The 23538-nt window shown below is 45.8% G+C and overlaps 1 protein-coding gene across 1 annotated transcript; it reads left to right on the plus strand.

Annotated features, from left to right (window-relative positions):
• The first annotated feature begins 7451 nt into the window (after positions 1 to 7451).
• LOC147961806 (uncharacterized) lies at positions 7452 to 12627 on the plus strand. The gene is made up of 5 exons (XM_087533950.1): positions 7452 to 8252; positions 8301 to 8680; positions 11664 to 11763; positions 12457 to 12464; positions 12624 to 12627. Exons 1-5 carry the CDS (start codon positions 7452 to 7454, stop codon positions 12625 to 12627), a joined length of 1293 nt encoding a protein of 430 aa, XP_087390076.1.
• Positions 12628 to 23538: the final 10911 nt, after the last annotated feature.

Here is a 23538-nt window from a genome sequence, read left to right on the forward strand (position 1 = left end):
TCGGTCAGACCGCATAACAACATACGTTGTTCCCTTTGTCATCGGTATGTTACTTGCCCGATATTTGATCGTCGGTATCTTAATACCTAGTTCAATCTCGTTACCGGCAAGTCTCTTTACTCGTTCCGTAATACATCATCCCGCAACTAACTTATTAGTTGCAATGCTTGCAAGGCTTATCTGATGTGCATTAGCGAGAGGGCCCAGAGATACCTCTCCGACAATCGGAGTGACAAATCCTAATCTCGAAATACGCCAACCCAACAAGTACCTTCGGAGACACCTATAGAGTACCTTTATAATCACCCAGTTACGTTGTGACGTTTGGTAGCACACAAAGTGTTCCTCTGGTAAACGGGAGTTGCATAATCTCATAGTCATAGGAACATGTATAAGTCATGAAGAAAGCAATAGCAACAAACTAAACGATCAAGTGCTAAGCTAATGAAATGGGTCAAGTCAATCACATCATTCTCCTAATAATGTGATCCCATTAATCAAATGATAACTCATGCCTATGGTTAGGAAACATAACCATCTTCGATCAACGAGCTAGTCAAGTAGAGGCATACTAGTGACACTATGTTTGTTTATGTATTCACACATGTATTATGTTTCCGGTTAATACAATTCTAGCATGAATAATAAACATTTATCATGATATAAGGAAATAAATAATAACATTATTATTGCCTCTAGGGCATATTTCCTTCACAAGACCTTTGTTGAAAAAAAAATCTGCAACTTGACCTATGTTGTAAAAAATTCAGCAACATGACCTGTGTTGCAGAAAATTCCTGCAAACACGACCAATATTCGAATGGTATAGTGTCCGATGGGCGACGACTAGCAGCGTCATAATTACATAGGTTGATATTTCACCCCAAAGGGAAAACAAGGGGGGGGGGGGGGGGGTCAGTGAGCCAAGTACTCATCTTTATTTCGAAATAACAAATGCTAACTAGGTCACGAGCTACATCATTATTTGGACAATACATGAATCCCACATTCCCAATTGATGTAGGTGTAATAAACACTGTCCGCGTAGAAATTAATTAGTGACTTCCAAAGAGTTTTTTTTTGCCAGAAAACTACATCTAGGTCCATAGACCACCTGACGACGACTGACTTCGCCTGCACCATCTTGGAACCATACAATCAGCTGGGTGCAACCTTTCTTGCATTGCTATGTTTCCATCTGACACCGATTACGCACATATGTGTGGGCAACGCAATAATAAACTGCATCGAAGGAAATTGGATTGTTGGACATAAAAGATTAATGACGGAAGATTATAGAAGATCCTTTTCTGAGCCCGGGCTCATTTGCACCCGTGTTGAATAAAAAGTTCAAAACAAATACTAAATAATTCAAAAAATTCCAATTTTTTTTCTCATGGTAGACAATTTGTTGTGTGAGGTCCGACCCAATTTTCAAATGATTTGGACAACTGAGCAACTCTCGGCAAAAAAAGACAAATTCGGGATCTGTAAAATAGTTTACTGTTCACGTACTGTTTTGACCTGATTTGTCCTTTTTGCTGAGAGTTACTCAGATGTCCAAATGAGCTAATATTTGGAGCGAACCTCGCGCAATAGATTGTCTACCGTGGGAATTGTTTTTGGGATTTTTTGAATTTTTCTATTATTTGTTTTGAATTTTTTTCTGGTCGGGTGCAGATGAGCCTGGGCACCGAATGGCTGCACTCGAAGATTAATAGAAACTTAATTATATTTAGCTCGAGATGTTCTTTAGTTTTTTTAAAGTACGCAATCGCGTACCTTGGCTTATAGAAGGCAGAAATATGTATAAGAAGTTATTACAATTGGGGGGTTAGATCTAGCACACGACACACCGATGTTGCCAGAGACCCCAGCTCCACTCCTACATGATAACACTACTACTCACAAAAGATGTTAACTCCACGCGCTCCTGCCAACGCCCAAGTGCATAGTATCTCAAAAGTCTTGAGGGTGAAATGCTGCACCGTGTCGATCGATGTACTTGGACCAAAAACGAGTCCATTTCTATGCTTCCAAAGCTGCCAAGAGAACAACATCACCAGCGAGTCGAAACCCTTCCTGTGATCAGCTGGTATTTGTATTCGACAAGCCATCCACCAGGCCTCCAAAGAGTCATTCACTGTTGGGACCAAGGTTTTGGTTACCGAATGAGACAATTTTACCGAGGAGGACGGGTAAATGTGGTTACCACGGTTACCGAGAAATACCGAGAATATTTCCAGCGAATTTTATAGTTGAATTTGAATTCAAATAAGTGAATGAACGAATATTCAAACCAGAGAACTCTCAAAACAGGAACTAGGTTGCTACCAATATGCCAGAACCAACTATCATGGCATTATTTAGATCCTACGTACTTTACTGTAAATCGAGTGTTTAAATTCAAAAATTTCAAAAAAAAATGGTATTTTTTGCTCGGTACGGCGATTTACCGAGGGGCACGGAAATACGCGATAACCATGGGAAATCTTGAAATTTCGACCGGTAACCAAAACCTTGGTTGGGACCAAAGAGATATCCAGCCGGGCTTGCCAAAAACAATTATGCCAAACTTGGCGAGCGAAAACGCATTGAACCAGAATGTGATCCACCATATTCTCTTCCTGGGCGCAAATGTAGCATGGTGAGCGATGTTCCTGAAGCCCATGTATGAATCTCCTGTCGGCCGTCCAGAGACGATAATGTGTGACTAGCCACATGAACAGCTTGCACGAGAGAGGAGCCTAACACTTCCAGATGGCCCGAGCTGGGGCGAAGTCAACACTTCCTTTCCATAGCATCGCATAAGCAGATGCTGAGGAGTACACGCCCTGATTGTTCCACTTCCAAACTGGGGTATCAACTTGCTCTGGATCAAGCTGTACAGTAATCATGATCTCCCGCAGCCGAACGAGTTGCACCAAAACCTCAGCCGACAAGTTCCCTGTCACATCGTTCGCCCAACGATGCAAGTGTAGAGCGTACGAGACCGTCCTCCTATTTGCCACTTGCGTGCGCACACATGCTCGAACCAGCGGCGCGATCTCGGCGATGATGGAGCCATTGAGCCATCTATCTTTCCAGAAGAAGATACGCTGCCCATCTCCCACGTTCCATTGCACGAGGCTAGAGAAGGCAGCCTGTGTTTGTTTATCCATCACCAGCGAGAGGCCCTGCCATGGCCTGCCCTGATCAGTGCGCTTCAGCCATTCCCAGCGAAGCCTAAGGGCAAGCCCCTGCCTGTTGAGGTCTAGCACTCCGAGCCCTCCGAGATGTTTGGGACGACAAACTTTCTGCCAAGCCACCAAACATTTACCTCCATGAATCTTCTCCGATCCCGCCCAAAAGAAAGCACGGTAGGCTTTGTCCACTTGATTCAGAGCCCACTTGGGAGCCTCTGTGATTTTAGTTTTTTTTTTGAGGGGCAGATATTCTTTAGTTAGCAGGCTTTGCTAGCCATGGGCCAGTTGCAATTGGTTTACCCCGAGAAAAATCAGCCATGGGCAGCTCGAGATACTTTTTAGTTATACTAGCAAAAGAGCCCGTGCGTTGCAACGGGAGAAAAAAAATACCACACATCTCAAATTAGTAGGTAATATTTTTTTTGTCATGACTTTAAATATTACACACCAAATTAAAAACTATAAACATTTTCAAAAAAATCATTTGAGATTTCTTTATATTTCATAGCAAATATGCTCGTGCGTTGCAACGGGATAAAAAAGTATCCCCGCAAAACGTACAGGCGTTTGGCACGTGCACGTTGTAATCGGCTACCTCCGTAAACGGTTCCGCGCTAGTTGTCAATCGATACCACAAACAACCCCCCTATAAAGCGATGCGTTACCGCACATCCTCCTTCGACGATCCTCTACTCCTGGACCAGCGATCTTGAGGCTAGCTATGTACTGATCAGCAACGCAAACCTTTTTCTACAATGGGCTTTTGGTTGGGCTGGACTTTTTCTCAAATCTTGGAGTAGGTAGGGTGCAACGGCCGCTACAGTGTCGAATAATCCCACCTCGTAGGAACCAGGCAGGAGACCATATACGAATGACACGTCATGGACGAAAACCAAAGAAAATACGTAATGTAGGACCAGCTAAGCGGGACGAAACCAAAAATATCACCTCCCTTTAATAGTAGGTATATATATAGATATAGATATAGATTAGACAAATGCCCGTGCGTTGCAACGTGAAAAAAAATGTTTATTATTTCTACTAATCTGCCTGACCAAGGAACCATGTCGTTGAACGATAGTCCCTGATAATGAAAAAAAGGATAGTTCATTTGGTCAGGATATGGGTTATGATTTCAAGTAAATTGATCTGTCTGAACAACTAAGTTTTGATGAAGTAATAGCAGCAAGCAATCTAACATGTAGAATAATAATTGCAGCCGCAAGCAAACCAATCGAGAGAACTATATCCATATGCACATTTTCAACTTCTGCATAATTTTGGCTCCATGTCGACAGTCAAAAATCCTTACTCAACATGAAAGATGAACTATGTATAAATTGCCTCCACCCTATTTATAGAAACATGTGCCAAGAACCTTGCAACATGTGCAAAGTAAATAAATAAATTTCTAGTTCTTTGTTATTCCAGCATAGCAATTCATTGAGGATATCTGAAGACTCTATTAATATTTGGGATATCAGGTCATCAGAGGACCAGCCCCATCATCATGAGGGCCTTTTGTTTCCCGCCGACGTGCAGCATGTTGTCGTCTTAATCTTAATTGGCCTGGTTTTTATGTATAGCATTGATTCGTGTCTCTTGTGGACTCCATGGCAATCTCTGCCTACATCCCACATCCGTTATCTCACCACTTAGGTGGTAATCATCCAGCAGCCATTTTTTGGATATGTGCAAATTTTGCACGTATATAAACTGGTATGGTTGGATATAGAGGGCCGAGGTGGGACTATTCATAATTGTACGAACCCTGTAGACGGCTGAGGTGGGATTATTCATAATTCGACGAACCCTCTTACATAGAACACACAAACATGGGCTACGTCAACTGGTCGAAGCTTTTTACGCTGAGCGGGAGAACCTGAGTTCGACTCCAAATACCTCCGCTATTTTTGCATCATTTGCCAGCTTAGATGGGCCAAGCTGGGCCAGTGGAAAATAATGTGGTCCGTCTCGGACGACGGACAACGAAAATCTAGATTAATTGCGTGCTTGGAAGATTAGTACCACCTCATTTATATTGTGATTCGTAAAAGCGTATTATGACACGAGAAGAAAGCCTATTGTGACGGTGAACCCACGGAGTCAATCCGTGCTTTATTATTACTAGCAAAAGAGCCCGTGCGTTGCAACGGGGTAACAAAAATTATATTTCACCAGTTATCACAATTGCTCCGTCCCCTCATTGTCATCGACCTATTCATCCTTTCGCCCTTTTGCAAGTTTTATTATGTACACGAGCTTGTGATTTTCAACTTTTCATCATCATACTGAGCAAATGCCAGTTAGAAATGAGAGGTGGAGGTCAAGGGCTACTTTAAGTGCCATCTTAATGACTGGAGCCTCGATCTGTTTTATTCGGAGTGCCTTACTCAAATGAATGCAACGTAAAAAAATAGTCCGTTGAAAGAATTTTTCAGGTATGCATGTATATATATATATATATATATATATATATATATATATATATATATATATATATATATAATTTATACACATTTTTTCTCAGGAATTTTTCATATATAACATGTTATATTTTGAGTTAGTGTCTGATAGTTAAATATTTTGAAGAGTATTTTAATCTGTTAGAACGCAATGCCTTCAACGTGGTTGATCCCATGATGATGATCTCGACTACTCCGCTCGCAGCTGACATTGAACCACGCCATCACAAGTGAATGTCTAATACTCCTTCTGGTCCTTTTTACTCTGCATATTAGAATTCTCTGAAATCAAACTTTACAAAGTTTGACCGTATTTATATGAAAAAATATCAACATCTGCCGTGCTAAAGTTATATAATATGAAACTTTAAGTCATGACACATTTATTGATATTGATTTCAGATTGTGAATGTTGATACTTTTTTCTGTAAAGTTGGTCAAACTTTACGAGGCTTGACTTCAGTCAAATCTTATATGCGAACTAAAAAGGACCGGAAGGAGTACTTTTAAAACTAATCTCCTCAAGTTGGACATGACAGTCGCCCTTCCCGTTCTACGGCTTACACCTAGTCCATACGCTCGTCCCTCATATACCCACTCACTTTTAAATTGTACATATTGTTTTTCAAAATGCATCAACCTTCCATTTGAAACACAAAAGACTTTTTAAATCACATGGACCTTTTTAAAGAGCATAAATATTTTTTAAATTATGGATATTTGTATGTATGTGAACACTTTTTAGAATTACATGAACATTTTTTGAGAAAGGGTGAACATTTTTCAATTTATATGAACATTATTTTAATACGTGAAAACTTTTCTTAAAACCACACTAACAATTTTAAATGCATGAACGATTTTTAAAAATTATATAACATTTTCAATAGGCATATAAACACATTTTAAATGTGTCACTCATATTAATTGGATTTCGAGTGTGATCAGGTTACACGCAGGTGCCCAAGTTTATTCTCAAAGATTTAGTCATCTTTCTAGCAGCGTCGCATTTTGATTGGACATGCATGTTCATGCCCGGACAGCACCCCATGCTTCTTTCCGAGGCTTAGTTAATTTCCTGGTTTCTCTTAAGCGAACCCTCTGTTTATTTATTGATGCCATGTTTTGTTGATTGTGGCAACTCACGTGTATATAAATAGGTGTGATTTGATATCAAAAAGCAATGTGGGACTATGACTTACAATACTGGCCTTATACTTTTTCGCACAAAGACAAATAGCTCAGTTGGTGGCATTCTTAAAAGTTGTTACATCAGCACATCAGGACCAGTTGGCCCATAACACACTGGCGAGGCCCAGCTTGGCGACAGACGTACGAAAATTACCCGGGACCGATCGACGACGTATGCACAGAGAAGCGCTAGCTAGCTGTTGACGTATACGAAACCTATTTTTATTTTAAGCTAACCACTACCCCCACAGGACCAGCTGGCCCATATAACTTTATTTAAAAAATAGGCCCATATCACGTGGATTTAGGCCCAGCTGGGCGACGCAGCAGGGATAACGATTCAAACACCAGAGCTAGTTGGGGACGCAGCAAGATTAATACCACCTTGTCAGATAGAAAAAGATAGATGAGACGGACGGACAAAAAACTGAAAGCGTAAATTCACGTGAAGAAGCGTATTGTGACGGTGAACCCACGGAGTCAATCCGTACTTTGTTATTAGGAATAGATTAGGGAAAGATATATAGTTTGATGACATCACGTAAAACCTAGCAGATCCTCATCCAATCACACATACGTGGCACCCAATCGATCCCAATACAGATCGAAGATGGAAGAGACGGCGGCGGCCACCGCGGTGTCGCTCCCGGAGGACGCGATCCGCGAGATCCTCGTCCGCTTGGAGGACACCGCCGCTCTCTTCCGCTGCGCCGTCACGTGCAGGAAGTGGAGCCGCCTTGTATCAGACGCCTCCTTCCTCCGTCGTTGCTGGCCGGATGATCAGGCGGCGTGCCGCCGCACGTGGTCGACCTTCCTGGCCGGGTTCTTCACCATGAAACGGCTCGACCGAACGGATCCCACCTTCGTGCCGGGGGTGGCAACCTTCGTGACGTTTTTTGTCCCGACGCCGTGGTCGGTGTTCGGCCCCAGCCGCCGCTGCCTCTCCTCCTTCTTCCCGGACACCGATCTATGCCTTTTCGACCACGCGGTGCCACTCGTCGCACGCCGTGGCCTCCTTCTCGTGCAGATTGGTGTCCATGGCGATTTCGGCTATCAATATCGCCTTGCCATGTGCAATCTGCTTGCGGGCAAATGCGATGTGCTTCCCCTAGTAAGTGGTGGTCTGAATTTCGGCAAAAGCGGCTACGCCATCTTAACTGGTGCAGACTGCTCCCTAGAGCAGCAACCTTTGTTGTCATCACCAGGCTACTCGACCTTCTTCAAAGTGCTAATCCTCGGCACCATGTATGATGGGCTCGATCCCTACTTGTACTCGTTCTCATCCAGAGAGGCCACATGGAGCAAGCCTAGAAAAATAACTTTTGGACCCTATGGGCAGATGGGTGACTGTGGATATCCTGATGCCGTCGTGTCTCACGGCAAGGTGCATTGGAAGGTTGGGTCCTGGTCAGTTGACGTGGACGCTGAGACGAATCACATCTCTCGTATAATGATCAAGCCCTCGTTGAGTTATTCCCGGACGTACGACGAGCCACAACTCACGGTCACCGCTAATGGGATGCTCTCGGTGTTATTGCTATCGAGGCCGGGTCTCAGGCTAGAGATCTACACACGACAAGATGAGAAAAAGAGTGATCATGGTGGTACTACCGAGTGGCTCCGTGCCGGCACTACCACATTGAAACCATCTGGGCGTATGAAAAGAAGACCAAGGCCAATATGCTTAACCTTGTTAGGAGATAAAAGTGGCACGATGCTACTCAAGGATAGCCAGAAGCAAATTTATATGGCTGACCTTGAGACTGGAGTGACGGAGGAGTTGACTAACTGTTTGGATGGGTTTAACCGTCGGAAGATCATATTGTTGGAGATGGACTGGTCTGCCGTATTCATTTCACAACTTTCTAGGTGGTAGGTGCATGCATGTTACTTGCATCGTTGGATGGATCATGATCGTCATCATTAGGTCAAGCCGCACTTGTTACTTGTTCTGACCAACATGAACTCCAATTTTCGGTTCTTAGGTTTGTATTAATGGTAGTAGCTTTGATAAATTTATGCTTTTAGTTTTGATTTGCATTCATTTTGATCACGTGGAACTAATCTGGCTCATGTGTACAGTATGAACTTTCAAAATTGTTGAAGAAATCAAAATTACAAATGTTGACGTTTCAAAGCAAAGATTTTTTGACATGCTATAGCGTGAGGTCGGACCAACATCCGGGTGACCATGATCTCATCATGACGTAACATGTGGAGAAATACGATCGGACAATCCATATATTTCTTTATAGAGGAAAATATATGTCGGTGCAAAGTGTTAAGTTAACCAACAAATTAAACTTCATATAAAAAATCAGTTTCCATCGATTCATATGCAGAACCAGTTTCTACCGGTTCATACCATAAACCAATCTGTAACGATGACAATGGATGAAGCGATTGCCATGAACCATTGCACGAGACTCACATTGTCTCACGTGACATAATCGACCGTGCGAGTGATAGATGACCCATGTTCGATCATCATGGACTGGTGCTTAATTTGGTCCACATGCACATGTGACGAGGAACAATTTCATTGCATAGCATGTCGGTCATTTGACCCCTGGCACTAGCACTAGTAAAAAGAGTTATAAGTGTATGGATGAGTCAGTCGTTTGTTCGTCCCTTGGTCGTTGGTGACCATGGCTGGGAGTTTACTTGCCGGCCCCATCACAATTCACAAGTTTTCGATTCTCCAAGCATGGCCGGGTTTTGACCTGATCCAAGACTCTTAGTTTTGTTGATATATTCTATGTCATATTTTAAGTCTCACTGATCCTGAGGATGTAGAACAATTGTGGCTTTTGAACTCGCGGGGAAAGGAAACAAAGGAAATTTTGAATACTTCACAATTTTTGACCATCGTCGGTGGTTTGCATGGGCTCCATTTCCCACTTATAGCCAAATTGGAACGTAAGGGTCTGTGCAACATTGATCGAAACTAGGTGTAGACAAAAAAATTGGACCTGAGTCTAACCCTCCGAGCACCCGATGTATGAAGGGAAAACACTAAACTAGGTTCTAGCCCAAGAACTGGGTTTTAACTTAGGACACATTTTTCTGGATTTATTTCAGGCTTTCTGTTGATTCTCGTTCAGTGGGAGGAGACGTTCTCATCGACTGCGGAGATGCTTGTGATGACTTTATCAATATTAAGATGTTGCGTAGGATGAGTTTCTCATAAGTTCTCGTATGAGTTGGGTGTGCTTACGTTCGTTAATAGGGGTGAGTATATATGCATATGTATAAGTGTTTGCGTCTGTACTGTGTTCAAAGAAAAAAACTTAAGGTTGACCCATATACCCACCCCTATAAGCCACTACCCCATAGGTTATAGATATGTTTGATCCTTATCTCCTCCCAAGAAGACACTACGAAACAAGGGAGGCGTTTTGGCGCCGGGGAGCAAATGCTCCCGGATGGGAAAATTCGAATCTGAGCCCGAGCTCATCTGCACCTGCGCTCACGAAAAAAATCAAAATAAATACTAGAAAAATTCAAAAAATTCGAAAAAACAATTGGGTGGTAGACAATTTGATGCGTGAGGTACGCTCCAATTTTCAAAACATTTGGACTTCTGTGCAGCTCTCAGCAAAAAAAAACAAATCGGAGGTCTGTAAAAATGTGCACTGTTCATATACTGTTCTGGTCTGATTTGTCTTTTTTTCTGAGAGCTGCACAGAAGTCCAAATGTTTTGAAAATTGGAGCATACCTCACGCATCAAATTGTCTACCATCCAGATTTTTTTTGGAATTTTTTGAATTTTTCTGAATTTTTTACGATTTTTTTTCAACCGGGTGCAGATGCACCCGGGCACCGAAACGCCGCTCTCTCCCGGATGAATCTCTACTTATCTAAAAGAAACGTAAGGTTCCCTCTCCCCTCTTACGTCGCCCACCCTTCGTCCATCCTTTCGTACGACCCCCACGGCCCCACCCCACCACCGATTTTCTTTCCTCCCTCCACCGGTTTTCTTTCTGCTGGTTCCCTATTTGCCGGTTTTATTCACATCTGGCTGGATGGACCCGCTATATTTTTGGCAACCAAATAATTCATGTATGGTAACCAATCTTTTGTTTTGTAATACAAACGTGATCAGTACATGTATGGTACGGTAATGAATATCCTCCTTGATTGCGCAAAGAAAATGAATATCCTCTTTGGTAATGCAATAAACTCAATGGAGGTCATCAATTTCCTTTCTTTTTTCCACCAATCGGTAAACAAATCATAAGGAAGCAATCAGATGCATGTACGGAAGATAATCACGGAGACCGCGCGTGGCATGCAGGAAGAAATTGTCGAGATCTGCGGAAACGAAGGAAAGAAATCTCTAGGCTGCTCGCACTCCCCCATCAACGGCCCTGCACATGCACTATCCATTTGGATTTTCTGAAAACGTGATTCATATATCTCTCTTTCTTATCCCTATGGCCTATCGTTGTGGGCATGTTTCATCTGTAGACGCGGGCGACCGAACGGGCTCACCGGTGTACCGCACCTCAAGACCATGATTCTCAAGATGCTGCGCCACGGCCGCCCGCCATGTCCGTAGCACCCACTGAGGTGAGCTCCTTGCATTCGCGTACGTGCATTAGCAACCATCACATCAGCTTTCTAATTGTGCTTATGCGTGGTAACAAAGCAGAGAGATCACCAATAAAAAGGCGGCAGCAGCAGCTACTGCTGCAAGAGCAAGACAGGACAGCGAGAGCATGTGACTCCAATTAGAATTCAGATAATAACAATCCTGCGGTAGTGGACAGTGCTTATCTTCTCAGATCATGCTGATGTTGTACATGAGAAATTATAAAGGGGAAGTACAGATTCAGGTGGTGAAACAGTTAAGGAGTACAAGCTCAAGACAGTCAATGATTCAAGGCATGCACTAATGTCCAGATTTCCATACATTCCAGTATGTTGGTATATGTTAATGTATAACCTGTAAATTGTGATCATATGCCATGGGCACTGCTGATGGGATTTCGTCTCCAGAGACTCGATCATCATCGAAGAGCAAGGTGACAAGGGTGGAAGCTGGACCACATAACATCATGTTGTACTACTATGTATTTAGAGTGATCATTGCATGCATCTTTCATTATTTTTGTAAATAAGAAATTTAATATGACGTCTCCTGTGCAGGTAACGGTTGTTTCACTTGCAAATTAGACATACAATACACTTCATCTCCCAAGCGAGGTAGACGACAATATGATTACGTATGTGTTGGTGTTCGAAAAACACAAGCAACTATTCCCTCTGTAACATAATATAAGATATTTTTAGACATTATTGTAGTGTCAAAACATATCTTGTTGTAGAGGGAGTAGAACTCAATCTTGGGGTTTCATTGCCCGTTCATATTCTGTCCATATAAAAATGGGACCGAAGGATGCATTACATCTTATATTTGCTTTCTAGCTAAATGTTTATGAACAAGACATGATTTGGCAAGATGTGCATGAGGATTGTAAAGGTATATATTTGCCATGATTGTACTGAACCATTAGAATATTTATGCCCCATTGCAACGCACGGGCAATTACCTAGTAGTATCTAAAAAAAGTGGTAACATGTTTTCTAAAAATGATTTTTTTTTTTGCAGATATTCATGTTAGTGTCGTAAGCATGCTTAACAATTTTCATGTGAAACAAAGCAGTAGTGTTTCGTTGGTTGGTGAGAGAGCAAATATGGGGTAGCATTTGGTATTCAATTTGTTTTTATTTCTGCACATGCCAAAATGTTTAACCCTTTTGCCTACAACTTTGCAGGTAGCATTTGGATGTGACTATGAAAACAAAATAAAATTGTTAGGATTTTGTTGATATTTAAAAAATCATTTTTCACGCAGGAGCACGTGCTCCCAGGAGCCAAATTGGATTTCCGCTAGGTAATATTTGTTTTTCGCCAGTGGGGCCAGCGAGGGTAGGAAAGCGTTGCAACGCAACTTGTTTTAGACTCGAGCTATCATTTTCCTTACTTCATGCTGTTAGATTATATAGGCATATCTTTATATATGGTAGGCTATAATTTGTAATCATCTCCTGACTTATCTTTATGAGAGACTTCTTGTCCTTCAAGCCTTGTACTCTATATAAACCGCCCGAAAGGCTCAATACAACTTTCATCATATTCTGCATCAAACATCTCTCTCCCTTCTAACATGGTATCAGCCTAACCGATCCAACCCTAGCCGGGCCCCTCGCTACCGTCCCGCGTGCCGCTCCTGGGGCGGTCGGCCTCCATGACCGCCGCCGGGGGCCGCGCCGCCCGTACCTAGGGTTCGTCCGCCGGTCGTGTTGACCGGCTGCCCTAGAGAGTCTTTTTCCCGATCTTTGATCCGGGTTTTCTCTCTTGCCGGTCGCTTTGATCGGTGTCTATTTTTTTGGTTTTCCGATTTAAGATTGGTTCGCCTCTACTCCAACCTTGTGGCTCTAACACCGGCCGCCTTCAACTGGCACGAGATGCGGCATCTCAGGGACGCTTGAGATCTGCAAGTCCGTCTGCATATTTTTCTCCATCGGGTGTCGTCACTCCATCAACATCTTCATCATCCACCGAGAACGACGCGTCAACATCCGAGGCCGGTTGGGCTGCGCACAAGCCGTGGCGGCCGCTCGCGTTCTGCATGGCCGTGTGGGCTGTCTACGCGCCTGTTGTTGCACAACACGTCACGGCGGGGAGCTCCTATTGGACGCGCTTTGCGTCAAAATGTCGTCGCCGCGCACAGGGGCGCAGCCTGACTGGGCCGGCCCATAGTGCTGTACCGGTGGTAAGAAAAGAAAGCAAAAAGGGGGAAGTGAAACGCGATGAAAACTCGAACCTATGACCTACAGATTCGAAGTGCATGCTCCCAGCCACTCCACCTGACTAGCATTCCTTGTACTAGCATACAAACGCGCACTTATAATAACTTAGTACAACCGTACAACCAGAATTACACACTGTAGTGAACATCTTAAAAGAAATTGTAGATTTTTTCTGAAAGTGTATATTTTGAAAAAGTGCGACCATTTTTTTCATTTCTAAACATACTTTGTACACAGGAACATATTCTGTACAAAAAAAGTGTATATTTTTTGTACACAATGTTCTGAATCTTGAAGACAAATTTGAAGCACAAACATTTTTTGAATCTTCAGAACAAATTTAGAAATGGAGAACAAATTTGGAAGCGCGAACAATTTTTGAATCTTGAGAACAAATTTTGAAAACTCCCGAACAAATTTGGAAGAGCGAACAATTTTTTAAAGCACAAACATTTTTTTAAACTCAAGAATTTTTTTTGAAATAGAGAACAATTTTGAAAAATCCCGAACAAATTTGGAAGCATGAATTTTTTTTGGAAAATGTGAAAAAAATTGGAAGTCCGAACAATTTTTTAAAGCATGAACATTTTTTGAATCTTGAAAACATATTTTGAAACGGAGAGAAATATTTAAAAATCCCGAACAAATTTGGAAGCGCGAACATTTTTTGAATATGTGAACAAAAAATTGAAATTCAGTACATTTTCTGAATTTTAGAAGTTTTGTACTTTTTTGTGTAACGAGAACAAATTTTGAATTTTGAGAACATTTTTTCAAAAACTGAAAATTTTTTGGAAACACGAACAAAATTTAAATTTTTGATTTTTTTTAAAGAAAGAGAAGAAAAGGAAAGGAAATAAAAAAAAAATCATAAACATTTTGTAAAACCAAGAACATATTCTGAAAAAAAGTAAACTTGAAAAAGAAAGTGAAACAAGAAACAAAAAACGAAAAAATGAAAAAGAAACAGAAACGAAAAAAAGAGAAATAAAAAACAATAAAAAGCCGAAAAAGAACCAGATAAAAACGATACAGGAAAAAAAAACCCGGTTCAAGGAACCTTCTGAAAGGTTCCCAAAACCGGTTTGGACGCATTATGTGTGGGCCGGCCCATTTCTGTCGCTCGCTGCGCTGCCCCTGTGCGATCGCTCGACAGTTTGCCGCAGCGAGCGGTGAATAGGATTTTCCGTCACGGCGTGCAGGAGTTAACTACTTGCACGTCCCGTATGGGTGTGCTTGCATTCCTGCTCGTGTCCATGCAAGAGAAACACTCTTGTCCTGCCGCGCTTGTCCAGCCGCGCGATGCACCGTCACCGGTACCTCGTCGAGCTCATCCGCGTCTTCTTAGTCTGGTTTTCCACGTTCTGTCTGATCAACCATATGCGTGTAAGTCCACTGGATCGTCTGAAGATCGTCACCGATCCAGCATCGGGCTGCCGCTATATCGTCCCGTCGGGCCGCAGCACCACCATCCCATGGTTCATCACTCGGTTGCAACGACCCACGTCATCGCTGCGTCATCCATTCGAGCCGTAGTGTCACGGCCCACGATCCACCATCGCCCCGAGACCGTCTGTTTCAGACCGTCCGGTGGCTACACCGACCCTCGTGCCGCCACTGCGTCGCCCCGTTGGGCCGTAGCGAGCGTGGCACGCGGTCCACACCGCCGTCTTGAGCCGTCCCCGCGGTTGCACCGACCCAGGTTCCGTTGCCGCGCCGCCCCTTCGGGCCATCGCGCCGCGGCCCGCGGTCACCGCCGCCGCCCGAGGTCTTCCCGCCGGCGCTGCATCGCCCCTCCGGGCCGTAGCGCTGCGGCCCGCGGTCCACTTCGCCATCACCGCGCGTCGACCTCCCGTGGTATGCGCCACGCCGTCTCCCTCGGCGCGGGAACGCCACCGTCCGCGTCGGTCTTCGTCACGCTGTCGGGTTCCTCGCCCACTTCGAGCATAGCCGCCGCGCTCCTAACCTAGACGCCGCCGCCTCTCTGCTTCGGCCACCGCCGCCGCCCGTCCACCTCCTTCGTCTTCGTCCAGCACCAGCTCGTCACAAGCGTCACCATCATCTACCCCGACTACTTCGTCTACTCCGATCATCATTGGTGACATCGGCCCCCATGCCGATTAGCGCCACAACCGTCGTTGAGTCTTCTTCTCTGCTGGCCCTCGACTCCTCGACATGGCGTACAGCTCGTGCAGGTCTCTCGTCTACGCATGCCCGGTGCTGGCAACACCGATGCGTGCCTTCGTCCACGACGTGTCCCCGGGCCTGGCAAGCCTGGTGCGACGCTTCGTCAACTTCGACTTCGTCCATCTACGCATGCCCGGTGCCGGCAACACCGATGCGTGCCTTCGTCATGATGTGTTCCCAGGCTTGGCAAACCCGGCGCAACGCGTCGTCAACACCATTCACCTTCATGGTGCACCATTTCTTCGACACCACTGCGCCCATGACTAACTCGGCGCCTCCGGCTCCACGGTGACTCCCTCGACACCGGCTACCCCGACTCGACATCGACCACGGCGTCCTTCGCATGGCTACCTCGACCAAGGCTACACCACCCTATGCTCTCGGCTACATCGACATCGGCACAAAAGGCTATCATCCGCTTGAGCAACTCGTCGGCTTCCTCTATAGTCAACGCGTCCAGGACGCGATACTGTCCACGACGCTCCCGCTACGACTGCAGGGGGATGTCAGTCCGTCGGCTGCTATTCTCTCCAGCCTGACTTTCCGCGACGCTCCTGTTGTTCGCAACGCTACTGCTACGACTGCGGGGGATGTTAGAGTATATAGGCATATCTTTGTATATGGTAGACTATGATTTGTAATCATCTCCTTCCTTATCTCTAGGAGAGGCTTCTTGCCCTCCAAGCCTTGTACTCTATCTAAACCGTCCGAGAGGCTCAATACAGCATCCATTGTCGTGGAATTGTCACGGCTGATGTCCTAGTGGAAGGACTTAGTTGTGGAACCATGGCGACGAGGTTAGATTAAAGGGGTTAAATGGGACAAAGGACACGAGGAGTTTATACTGGTTCGGCCCCTTGCGGTGAAGTAAAAGCCTAATCCAGTTTGAGGTGGTATTGCTAGGGTTTCGATTACCAGGGAGCGAATATTCTTAGCCTGGCTTTCGATCTGTTGTTTCTTGCCCTAAGCCGCTGCCAGGTCGTCCCCTTATATTCACGGGTTGACGCCCCACGGTTTACAGAGTCCCGGCCGGCTCATACAAACGTGTCCGGCTCGGTAACTTATCTTACATGCCTTACAACACAAGTCACATATACATGGCGGTTTATACTCACGGGCGTAAAGCCGCCTTTGGGTTTTTGGCCCTTGAACGAGCCTATTACATGAACCGCCATCTTCAAGATATTCACGGGCTTGGTTTATGAACCGCCCTTGGGATAACCCGGCCCCTCCTGGGCGGGTCATATCCAATAGTCATATCCCAACATTAGGCCCCAGGTTGATTTGAACTTGTTCATGTCAATCTTCAACACTTAGAGAAAATCCTTCTTCATCTTCTTGTGAGATATTGCAACCCGCCATGACGTCACCTCCTGAAATTGCGGTAACCCGCCATGATGTCACATGTTATTAATATTACATATGACCCAAATCTTAATAAATCTTCTCTTTTAATGAACCTCCGAAAATCGAGGCGCTCGTGCCGTCACATATCCATTTCCTTATCTCCTCGATTCCCGCGCCTGCCACTTATCCTTCCAGTCCTATAAATAGGGCCACGGGTCCTCTTTCCATTCTCCCCCTTTGCCTTCTCATCTTCATCTTCTTCCTCGCAACGCTCCAGCGCTCCCGAGCTCCGCCGCCGTCGACCTTCGTCCACTGCTTCAACTCCGGCTGCTGCATCACCCTGAACGGACCAGAACATAGCGGCGCTCCTCCACTGTTCATCAGCGTCGTTAAGCATTCGTTTTTCCTTTTAACAGATCTGCCATAGGGTTTCCCTGTTCGCCAGCGTTCATCACCGTTCCTCCTTCCCTTTCCTAGATAGCATAGTTTTGATCTGAAAACGACACAAATCTTGTGCGGTAGCAGTTTTAGCACTTATTTTTTGATATCAGAATATATCCTCATTGCAACGTCTGGCAGCCCCACTTCTCTGCTGCCGCCACCTTAGGTTTAGATTTTATTTCATATTTCTGAACTGTCGCAGATCCAATCTTATAGCTCTAATCTGTGAAACCTGTTTGTCCCAACACTTAGTAAAATTCACTCCTGTCAGATCTTAAATACCAGTGCTTGTCATGGCGGCTTAAATCACCGGCTTATAATTACCCATATATCATTAGGCCCCATTTAAGCCTCCATTTTGAATATATACTGTAGCTTTTACTTTCGGCTTAATGAATCAATTTGAAGCGGCAAAATTTTTCTTTCCTTTAGGCTTCTTCACAATGCCACCAAAGACAGTCACTTCATGTAACTGGGTTCCCTCCATTGTCACTGAAAACACGCTCAGAGATTTTGTCAAAGTCGGCTTTTTACCAGCAAAGAATGTCATGCATTACCGTGCCCCTAATCCAGGCGAAGAAAGACCTCAGCCAAAGGATGACGAAGTCATTGTTTTTACTGATCACATGAATCGTGGCTTCTCACCGCCCGGTTCTAAATTTTTCCAAGACGTTCTGCACTTCTTTCAACTCCATCCTCAAGACATCGGACCCAATTCCGTGTCAAACATCTGCAACTTTCAAGTCTTCTACGAAGTATACCTTCAAGAGGAGCCCAATGTCGAACTATTTAGGGATTTTTTTTATTTAAACCGCCAAAACGAGTTTACGAACGGACCCAGCTTGGAACTTGGCAGAATCTTAATTCAACGAAGAAGAGATGCCATCTTCCCTTATGCTTGCTTGCCGAGTCACCCCAAGGATTGGAATCAGACGTGGTTTTACTGCAAGGATACCTCTCCGGCTGATGAGAATCCATTGGCAGGTTATCGTGTTGAACGTCTTGACCCAAAGCACAATCTTCCTGAAAAGCTTACCGTTGTTGAACGTAAAAAGCTCTCCTGGGAAACGGGTTAACTGGCATTGATTTGGTTTGGTGTTGGGTTTCTTGGCGAATCATACCTTTGAGCCGCCGACCCGGCTTAATGTGTACCTACACAGGCGGTACAAAATATCCACTACGCCACAGCTCCGTGCGTTTGACTAAGAAAGCAATCAATGAAATGACAAAGACCCTTCTGAATGAAGATTCGGAAGACTGTAGTAAAGTAGGTTTGAGCCCTTTCTGCAAACTTAACCCGCCGCCGGATGTGAGTCTCCAAATTACTTACTTCTACCTCATCATTCATATATTTTTTATTAACTCAACTTCGATGACTTCCACAGGCTGATTCTGATTTTTGGAAAAAGCAATATGATCATGAAGCTGCCAAAAAGGCCAGGGCTACCAAGAAAGCCGCCAAGAAAACCACTAAGAAGACAAAGAAGAAACCAAGTGCTTCTGATATGTTTGAACTAAATGACAGTTCCGAGTCGGAGGTAGCCCTTGACTCCCTTGGCTCCTTTTTCATTTATCTTATTGACACTGATTGTTATTAGGATGACACGGGGGCCAGCCAGGCAGTTGAAGAAGAGGTAACTATCATTTCCTCCGGCTCAGCACCTTTGGAAGACAGAACATTCGACGAGTAACCCGGAAAGTAAGGTTTTCACACCCCTTAGCTCATTTGGATCCTCACTTTCATTTGAAGCAATAGCAACACAAGAACCGGCGACAGACTCGGAACAGCGGAGGTGAAGAATTGTCCTCCGGCTTGCCAAACACTCCAATTCGACAGAAACATCAAAACGAGGTCCTTCCGAACTTAAAATCCTTTTACCCGCTGGCGGGTCTTATTTACCAGCCACTTAATTCTTACGATTCAAACTACCAGGAGTTTCTCGCTCTTCCTCCGGCGACTCATCGCAAACCCAGTTGCCGGCTTTCAAGACTGCCCCTGGGTAATAACAATTTCTTTTTATTTTCTATCTCGCTATGCTTTTACACTTGTACTAACTCATCGTAACCCATGTAGTGGACAAGCCAAGCCTAGCAAAAAGGCCAAGGTGACCTAGCCAGTTGAAGATCCTAAGGTCCATGAATCGGAGCAGCACGTCCCGGCATCAGACGTTTCTGAAAAACAACAAGGAGAACTTGTTAATGGTGTCCCACCAGAAATCCCTGACCTCTCCGGTGACCAATCAAAACTCAATCCTTTGAGTACTAAATCATCAAGCCCACTTAAGCCGTCGGAGACTCATGCCGATGACGTTATGATCACTGGCACCGGCTTTACCAAACCGGGCAATCCAACTGTCTTGGCCAGACATTCGGCTAAACAAGAGTTCATTGAAAAGCAGAAAGTGAGATTTGATGTTGCCCACTATTCTCAATTGAGCAGTAGTGAAGTACTCTCTGGCTACCTCAACCAAGTACACTCCAGCCGCGATCTTGAAATCGATATGGTGAAACAGATGCACCAAAAATATGAGGTATGATTCCTACTTAAATAAGTTATGTACATCCTGCCAGCTCCCAAGTCTATTGGGTATGATAAAATTAAATAGGATGTAGACTTAGAATAACCATGAGCACCTTTAGTAGAACCCTTCCAAGGCCGGCTTTCACTATTGAAGTTAAACCGGATTAAACAATGAACATTGCATCCGTAGTCCCCAAGGGCTGGTTTAATCAGCATGAATGAGCCGGTCCTATTCTCTGTTGTTTATAAAGGAGGGCTTAGCTGTAAACCTCCATGAACCGGCCGTGATTGTTTACAATACAACCGGGTTATCATAAAGGAGTAAGGAGACGCAAGCGATATGCATTAGCCCCCAAGTGCCAAGTACTCTTGCGTGCAAAGTGCTTGGGACTTATTTATATGAACCATTGTATGAAGAATGTTTCGGCAGGCATTAGCCCCCAAGTGCCAAGTACTCTTGCTTGCAAAGTTCTTGGGACTTATATTCCTGTAACCTGGATATAAATGTGTTTACAACTCTGTGCTTGTACAGGACACCACTACTGAACTTCAATTGCAATTGGCTGATGCAAAGACCCAACTGGAGAACCAGGAGTCGGAGACCCGGAAAGCTGAGTCAAAATTCCAATTTAGCGTGGCTGAAGCAGAAAAGTTGAAGACCAGTTTTGAGGTGGAAAGAGACGCTTGGGCTGAAGAAAAGACTGCTTTGACTCAGCAAGCTGAAAAAGCTGAGGCGGCACTTCAAGAGGCGACTACTGAGCTCACCGATTTAAAGCACCGTGTATCCCAGATGGTTTCTGCTATCTTTGGTGAGTCGCCTTGCTAGTCATAAAAAATGAATCTTTTCCTTGATAGTATAAACTGCCTCTAACCAATTTATAACTTATTCAGGTTCCAGGAGTAACAATCTTAACCAAGATATGCTTGTGAAGCTCAAGGCTGTTTACACACTTTGTCGGTGATGAACGACACCTATGGGATCACAAGAATCCCTACTACGGTTGCGGGGCGCGGGGTCGTGAGAAGAGCGGATCCAACAGGTAGCACACGGTTCATTTATCCAGGTTCGGGCCGCGAGGATGCGTAAAACCCTACTCCTGCTTTGGTGGATTGTATATCTGTGTTCTTGAGCTAGCTATGGGGCGTGAGGAGCTCCAAAAAGCCGAATCCCCTTCCTGGTCGCTTCGGGCCTCGTTTTATAGGAAAGGGGTTGCCACAGTAGCACCAGGAGGTGGAAAGGGAACAGTGATGTGAGGTTATCCCTCGCTTTACATGACAAGGCGCATTTAATGCGTCTTGCCCAGGTGTCATTGCTTTATCGGGGACGGGTGAGAGCCCTGTCTCGTCCGTCGCCGCTCCCTCTTGTGTCGACACACGCCCTGGCCAGCGGCGCCCGCGGTGCCATGTAGGCAGGCAGGCAGCTGAGGTGGCGCAGTGGTGGGTTTCCACGAAGATCTGTATGCCGCCACGCAGGTGCCTGCCCAGCTGGTTGGGTCGGCAGCTGCATGCGAACGGCGGTGGAGGTTTGACTGGCGTGGGCCTGATGGTGGCCCTACGGGTGTTCTCGGCAAGGGCCTTGCCGGGGCCCTGGCAAGGGTCTTGCCGTGGCGCCTGCTGTCATCCCCGGCAAGGCTCTTGCCGGGGGCCTTGTGGTCTTCCTTGGCTGGGATCCTGCCAAGGATCATCATCTTCTAAAGGGTGTATCTGATCTTGAATGCCTTCACAAAGATCTGCATGCCACCGCGGGGATGTCTCCCGAATCCTTTGCCCCAAGGGGGCAGTGGACTCAAGGGTGACTCACTCCGTAGGCGTGGGGCGAGCTGCCACGGCAAGGGTCTTGTCGGGTCTGCTAAAACCGCCTCCGGGCAAGGATCTTGTCGGGGGGGTCCGCTTCGTCCCCTTTGATCTTTGTGGTCTTGGTCTTGGCGTCGTCCTGCTTCTCCTGAGCTTCGGCCTTACCTTGGCTCACCTCCCTTGCCTTGCTCAGTGTGGTGGTGCCCGTGGCTCAGACTGCCCGTGCACAGTTATAGGGGTACAAAAAGTGTACCCCTCTTTTTGTACACTGACAGGAGCCCCCGGGCCTGGGCCACACGTAAGCGCAATTGCGTCGTTGGGCTAGGCCCAAAAACGGTGCGCGGGCAGGTGGGGCAGTTTTTACCGCTGTAATATTTTTCGCGCGCTGCGCTTCCCATGCTTCCCGTGCGTGGCGCGGCATGGGGAGGTGTGTGTGACGTGGGCAGCATGCATGGGGTTGCTTTCCGCGGGCATGCGTCACATCTCAGTTAATGTGAAAGGAGGCGGCCCGCGTTTCCCCCCCCCATAAGAAGGAATAACCATGGGTGCGCTGCTCACTTTCTCCTCTTCCCTTGTGCCTTTTCCAATCTCAGAGCCGCCGTTTCCTCTCTTCCTTCCTTCCGAAGCTTCCGCCGTCGCCCGCCGTCGTCGCTTCGCCATCCCCTTCCTCAGCGCTCTGAACTTCTTGGTCGCCATGGCTCCCAAATTCCCCAAGGGCAAGGGGGTGGCTAAGGGCGTCGGGGCGGTGGAGCCGCCAGCGAGCGCGCTGTCGGGGAACCGGACGAAGTCCGCCTTCTTCTTCCCCTCGACGGTTGATGTTCAAGAGCTCCGGGCCTCCTTCAAGCCCCTATGGGGAGTGAAGACGGGGGGAGAGGATTCGGGACACCCGGCGACGCGCGTCATTCCTGCCGCTTGCGCTGACCCTGCCCCAAATCGGTACCCCTTCTTCATTGATTACTTCTCTTGCGGGTTATGCCATCTGAGGGAGTCCTGGATTAGAGGGTGTTCGGGTAGCCGGACTATACTTCAGCCGGACTCCAGGACTATGAAGATACAAGATTGAAGACTTCGTCCCGTGTCCGGATGGGACTTTCCTTGGCGTGGAAGGCAAGCTTGGCGATGCGGATATTCAAGATCTCCTACCATTGTAACCGACTTTGTGTAACCCTAACCCTCTCCGATGTCTATATAAACCGGAGGGTTTTAGTTCGTAGGACAACTTTGTCATACAACAATCATACCGTAGGCTAGCTTTTAGGGTTTGGCCTCCTTGATCTCGTGGTAGATCTACTCTTGTACTACCTGTATCATCAATATTAATCAAGCAGGACGTAGGGTTTTACCTCCATCAAGAGGGCCCGAACCTGGGTAAAACATCGTGTTCCTTGCCTCATGTTACCATCCGGCCTAGACGCACAGTTCGGGAGCCCCTACCCGAGATCCGCCGGTTTTGACACCGACATTGGTGCTTTCATTGAGAGTTCCTCTGTGTCGTCGCTTTTAGGCCCGATGGCTCCTTCGATCATCAACAACGATGCAGTCCAGGGTGAGACTTTCCTCCCCGGACAGATCTTCATCTTCGGCGGC

The sequence above is a fragment of the Triticum urartu genome, chromosome 7A, assembly GCF_056163025.1.
Source record: "Triticum urartu cultivar PI428250 chromosome 7A, HENAU_Tu73, whole genome shotgun sequence".
NCBI classification, from domain to species: Eukaryota; Viridiplantae; Streptophyta; class Magnoliopsida; order Poales; family Poaceae; genus Triticum; species Triticum urartu.